The 6,471-nt window shown below is 38.6% G+C and overlaps 1 protein-coding gene across 1 annotated transcript in view; it reads left to right on the forward strand.

Annotated features, from left to right (window-relative positions):
• Window positions 1-5,959, forward strand: part of impact (impact RWD domain protein) — a 29,631-nt gene extending 23,672 nt beyond the window's left edge. The window contains exons 10-11 of the mRNA XM_042007440.1: window positions 2,133-2,267; window positions 5,677-5,959. Of these exons, the coding sequence (XP_041863374.1) occupies window positions 2,133-2,267; window positions 5,677-5,730 (189 nt within the window). The 3' untranslated portion in view covers window positions 5,731-5,959. The remainder of the gene's footprint in view (window positions 1-2,132; window positions 2,268-5,676) is intronic.
• The last annotated feature ends 512 nt before the right edge of the window (window positions 5,960-6,471 follow it).

Here is a 6,471-nt window from a genome sequence, read left to right on the forward strand (position 1 = left end):
CTGGGTAATGCAGTCAGATGGCACTATGATTCACACACACACACCCACATCACACCCAAACATGCAATTGTCCTCACACTTTTTGTTTCCCTGTAATATTGAATGAAAGCCAGCGAGTGGTTTGTGACAAAACAGAAAGTTTGCTGTAATAAAAGCCCGGCAGAGACTTGGAGTAGCTCTGTCACACTCATTACCAGCAGGTGCCACGTCGTGTCAGAGCTTTTCCAGATGAGATCCATGACTCGTGTTAAAGTTCATACTCATTCATAAGGTGGCGGCAGCCATCTGTGCCAGTGGGACCCTGTTAGAGAGAAAAATCAGTGTGAAATAATGCATTTGGAATCTGGCTGCGGACATGTCAGAATCTGTGATCTGCTGCGCGGAATTTAGATTTAGATTTAGATACTACTGCTCTCATCCAAAACAGTCAGCCCACTTCAACTGCCCTTTGCTCCGGTATCCTTACTTCATCGTGTAAACAATTCTATAAAATATATTAGTTTGAAACATTAACATTGTTATTTTAGTGTTTTCTGTGTCAGCCAAGTAAAAGTACTGAAATATTAAATATTGATGTTCTCTAAGTTGTAATCATACAGAAGCTCTAAAACCCAACTGAACCCTTCTTTCTGCCCGACGCTGAACAGTTGCCAGGTAGACGGTGAGTTACTGGTGAACATTGCGGCTAAAGAATCAAAATTAAGTACCGGTAAGGACTAAAAACAGAACAAAGAAAAGTCTAATATTCAACAGTAATTCATCTGGTGGCTAGAGACACTGCTCAAGCAGCGGTTGTCAATCTTTCCAAGAAAAGATCAAGCGTATGCGGCCCCTGCAGAATGAACTCTAAATAATATAATAAGCCCCTACTGGCTGTATCAACAGTATCTTAAAATCAGCTTTGCCCATGGACCGGATAAAACGATGGACAAGGTTGTCTGCAGTTAAAGCTGAAGCCAAATTGGAAATGTTTTAAATATCATGGATCAGGCTTATACCCTTCAAAAACTTGGAAGCAAATTCAACACATTGGTTTTTTTATTTCATGTTCCTCATCAACATTTGATCCTGAACTGTTTTTGCAGTTTGGCCGGGAGTATTATCCTCCTGAAAAAGGCTGCTGCCACCAGGGGAATACAAGCTGCTCTGCAGCAATGTTAGCCTCTGAATGGAAAAGAAACAAAGAGGCAATGTTGGTTCTGCACAACAACACAAGCAAAAAGCATAATCTGTTACTTTAGGGACCGCAACAACATCTGGTTGAAAACGTGCCAGCCTGAATCAGATCCCTCTTTTATTCCCCATTTCCACATTTACTGGCAGAGGATGCAAATCTAAATGAGGAAATGGGTGAAAAGGCTTGAAAAGAAAACTAGATTAAGTAGAGAGCTCTTCATGTAAATGGCTCAGTATACTTGGAGTGGTACAAGTAGGAGATAAATCAGTGTCCCATAAGGATGAGCTGAAAGACGTGTTAAACCAGTCCAGTTACAGTGGGATAGTCAGCTGCTTTGTGTCTGCAAATGAAGGGTAAAGCTATAGATTTTAAAATAAATGGAGCTGCCATGTGTCTGATGTCACATTTTCCATCTGAGTTTGGAGCAGTAAGTGGCTTGATTTGCACAAGAGGGTGGAGCTAGATCCTTGAAAGCCGATTTAAGAAATGTTTGTTACTTTGATGAGTTTTTGAATTAAGTGTTTCTAGCCGATTAGATCATAATAAAATAACTTGACAGAAATATTTCATTAACTTGTCATTTCCTGTCAGAAGTTGATGCTCTATTAAGACGTTTGTTGAAGCAAGTGCCTTGCAATCCAATACACATAGCACTCACATTACACCCCTAAAAGTTTATGGAGTTCATACCTTGGATTGAGCCTAAAACATTTCCTAAGCTGAGAGTGATGTGCATTTTAAAATTTAAGTCAGTAAAACAGTTGATCTCTTTCAAATTTCAAAGCATCAAATTTAGATTGGCAACTAAGACAGAAACATTGTATGATGATTCACACACTACAACACATCTGGTGTGAAATACGCAACTCATGGGAGGAAGAGGTGACTCATTGGGCTATCATATTTGTCTCTTGTTCAACTCATACTCATTTCCTGTGTCTTTTTCTCACCACAGATCCTGGACGTGCGTAATGTCTTGGTGGTTGTGTCTCGGTGGTACGGAGGCATTTTGTTGGGCCCTGACCGCTTCAAGCACATCAACAACTGTGCCCGAAACATCCTGGTGGAGGAGGGATACACTGCCTCCACGGTGAGGCATCCTGCATCGCTCTGCAGCCTCCCACTGACACGTCATCTGTCAGATTTGGCTAATTTGCTGGTCGAAAGCTCCTGTTATGTCATGGTTTAAATGGCCGTATTGTTTTTCTAATTAGCACAAAACAGTTACAGCAGATTGATTTAAGATTGTTCTCTATTTTGGCTTCCTGGCATATAAGGCAGAGAGTTCTACTTCTGCATAAATTCACAGCAAGAGAGTGTTCAATGTGGCTCTTTTCCCACTTGTAAATATTCAGTGGATATTACGTAAGAGATATTAGATAAGTTGAGGTGTCTAGTTGCTATTTGTTTTGTAGATCAATCATTCTGCTCTATTGTTGGCCAGCAGCCATAGGTATTGGAATAAAAAAGTGTAGTAAACTCCTGTAAGCGATTAATTTCACTCCCTTCTTGAAAACAGAGGCTCACTTTCCTTTGGTTGTCAAACCCAAACTGTCACAGTTTCTTCACACTCGCATTCTCTAGAGGTGGGAACTTAACATCGCCACAGAAAAACTAGTTTCCGGATCACAGGTTTCTTTTAACATTAACACAAGAAATTTAACGAACTGTGTTCTTCATCTTCATTATAGCTGGTACTCAGACCATCAGAAGCCAGTCTGCAGCTCGGAGTAGGTCGAAAGAGCAGTGCAATTATCAGATAGATATCTTGATAAAAGTAGTAAAAAAAGAAAAGTTTCATTTCCCTTTAAAAAAGTGAGTTCACATAATGATTAGAAACAGTATTAATAGTATTAACACTATTTTGCTATTTTTCTGGTCTGCATGCATAAAAAATTAACTAAACCAAGGTCCTCTGCTAGTCAAGAACATTATGTCACAGCAGCTACTGTGAAAAGGTGGTTAGCTCTGCTGATTGTCAGACTTCATTTTTCTTCATCACTTAAAACAGTCAGCCTGTGCCTGTTTTGTTAAAACGACAAATAATTGATCTAATCTGAAGGACAGTAACACAGAGGGGTTCTTTGTCCATCACAGCCCCCACAGCCATAAGGCGTTACTGCAAGGTTTATCTTTGTTTTGCTAAAATGACAACCCTGTGGCCATGCTTGCAGCTCTGTGATGATGATGATAAGTGCTATCAGGCTGTCAGTCTGCACAAGCTTTGCATCCAGGTTGAGGCTGATTGGAATGTATGAGGCTGTTTGCAGGTATTGGGTCATCAGCTTATACCAAATTTGATCTGATGGTGGAAGTGTCAAAAAGATCATTTAAGAGATCCCGGCTCATTCAGAAGGGAATGTTATGGTAATCTAGTCAGAAGATCTGGAGAGGTTTTTACAAATTGCCCCTAATGGTTGTCAGACCACAACAGTCAGGCTCGTTCTCTGGGGATGATAAACGTATCAAATATTGTAATAATATTAATATGTTTTCCCTTTATTTGGAAAGTTAGGCTCTGTATTTAACCCATCTCTAGATTTACTGGAAAGTAGTGGCTGCCATGTTTCAGCACATGGGGAGCAGTTGGGGAATTAAGGGCTGTGGGGCCCGTAGTGGTCCACCTCTGCTGGGACACTGGGGACTTCAACCCAGGACCAAAGTCGTAGCCGGGCAAATAGTTAAAAAAAAACTACACCCCCATTTCCAAAATGGATGCTGTGTGAAATGTAAATAAAAACAGAATACAATGATTTTCAGATCACATAAACCTATGTTGTATTCCCATTAGAACATAAATAACATCAGATGTTGAAACTGAGACATTTTATTATTTTCTTTAAAATATTTGCACACTTTGAGTTTGATGGCAGCACATCTCAGTCTTTGTAAACAGGGTTGTGTCCCCTGCTCACAGAGATTCCTCCTGATTCTCTGAATGTTTTGTAAATAGTTGTAGATAGTGGGGTTTGAATTTTTGAATGCACGTTGTCACAAACTGGTGAGCCTCTGCCCATCTTTACATCTGAGTCTCTGCCTCTCTGATATTTTCATTTTATGCTCAGTCATGTTACTGACTTCTCAAATACTCCTCTCGTTGTTTTTGATTGATGTTAATTATTTTTCCAGCCTTTTGTTGCCCCAACCCTTTGATTTTTTTTTTATCATTTGCCATTAAATAAAAAATGAGCTCATATTTTTCATGAAATGGTAGAATATCTGTTTCAACATTTGATATGTTATTTATGTTCTACTGGGAATAAAATATGAGTTTGTGAGATTTGCAAATCATTATGTTGGTTTGCATTAAACATCATTCCGACTTTTTTTTTTAACTGTGGTTGTGTATATATATATAAGGCAAAAAAAGAAGACTCTGACCCGAAAACCCTTCAAATTGAAGATTTTATTCTCTAGAACTACTGTTTATAGTCAAGAAAAAGTAAACTCAAGACATCCATTTAGGTAACGAAGGCAAAATTGTGTAATTCTCTGAATTATGTGGCACAACTTTGTGAGGATCCCTCCTGCCCCAACAAGACAATGATTTGAGAGCAGGACATACCTCTGTGGTGTGTGGTTGCACATATAATTCCTTCTTCTTTTTTACTGGAAGGTAGTGCTAGTTTTATTTATTTATTTTTTTTAGCACAGGACAGGTGCATTATCCATGCTGGCAACGTGCACTGCATAAAACACGCAGAGGTCCCTGGCTGCAAACAACAAAATGACAAGCTGAAAGTTTTGAAAGCTGTTTCTTTCGTTCTCTACTCCACTGACCCCGGTGGCAAGTTCACATATGCTCTGAGAGCTACAAATTTATAAAAAGTATGACATGAAACAGGGCATGTTCCATCAGTCTGGAAGAATAACTTTGTGAAGAAGGAAATTTAAAATTGGATAAGATCTCTCTGCACCTGGATCGGACGTAGGGAGAAAATTATGGTGTACATAATAAGCTGAACCACCAATTTTACACCTGAAGAGCAAAAGGCTGCTGCCAGTTACTTTGCAGGATATGAGCTGTTTATTAAAAGGCTACTTTCTGTTGAAACTCTGAATATACTCTAAAAGAGATTTGTTTGGTGGTGTAAACAAAAGGGAATTGTTAGAGGCAAATACAAGACATAAAAAGTGCTTGAATCTTGAATATTTTTACATTTTTTTAAGCTATTTGTCACCTGGTTGCATGTAACAGAGATAAGAGAAACTTGGAGCCTGGTTTGTGATCATAATAATTAGTAGGGGATGTTTCATAAAAGTATTTAAGAATGTTTTGTTTGATGCAGTTATTGGAATACATTAGAAGAATGTGGTGCATGTCAATCAGTACATTGTAATTTGCACAGCAGGAGTTTAGGAAAAAGAGTCTGTCAGAAGCTACAAAGGAGCACTTAAATATTTTGCACAAGGAAAGCTTTTCCACCATTAAATGGAGTGCGAAGATGAAATAAATCTTAGTCTTCTCATTCTTTTAATTTTTTTGTCTTGTTTTGCAGGATGAGGCCAGCAAATCAAAGACCAAACGGACAAAAAGCAAGAAGACTAAATGAGCTTTAAAAGAAAGAAAAATGTCTGTTTTTAGCCAGTTTAGATGTGTCTCAAAGGAACATTATCTCCCTCAGTTAAAAACAATCTATTTAGATTAATTAAGATTATTAATTGTCAGCTAGGACTTGTCTCAGAATATTTCTTTAGCTGCAGGATATTTCCATTGTTTATCTGAAGGCATTACATGAAGCGTTTACAGTACAAAATTGTTATTAAAGCATATCAACAGAATGTGACTTTTGATTATTATCCTTAAGCCAACATCGTTCTGCGCCCTTGCACTTCCCCCCTTCTAATTCATCTTTCAGCTGAATCTGCAACTGAACAATATTCACACTCAGTTCATTTAAAATTCCAAGAAATATGCTCACACATCATTGCTCGAGGAAATGAAGTTCACTGAGTTTCACTCACACAAACACTCACATCTTTCATATGTCCAATTTCCCCAAAGCATTTGACATCCACTTGAAGCCTGTTAAATATTCAACTTTTCACAGTTGCCTGTTCTCTCAGAGTGTTCACCTCACATTGGCTCCTATGGGGTTTCTCTTCACCTTTCTATTTGGTGACACTCCATCGCATCTTGGAAGACACCGGCTGCATAATAACAGCTGTTTTCTATAAATACCTTAACTTTTTTTTTACACTGGAACAACCCAACAATCACGATCTAAAACCAAAATGTTGACTTAAATCTGCATCAGTAGCATGGGGAGGTAAAACAGGGAGGGTGAAGTAGC

Source organism: Melanotaenia boesemani, chromosome 14, assembly GCF_017639745.1.
Source record: "Melanotaenia boesemani isolate fMelBoe1 chromosome 14, fMelBoe1.pri, whole genome shotgun sequence".
NCBI classification, from domain to species: domain Eukaryota; kingdom Metazoa; phylum Chordata; class Actinopteri; order Atheriniformes; family Melanotaeniidae; genus Melanotaenia; species Melanotaenia boesemani.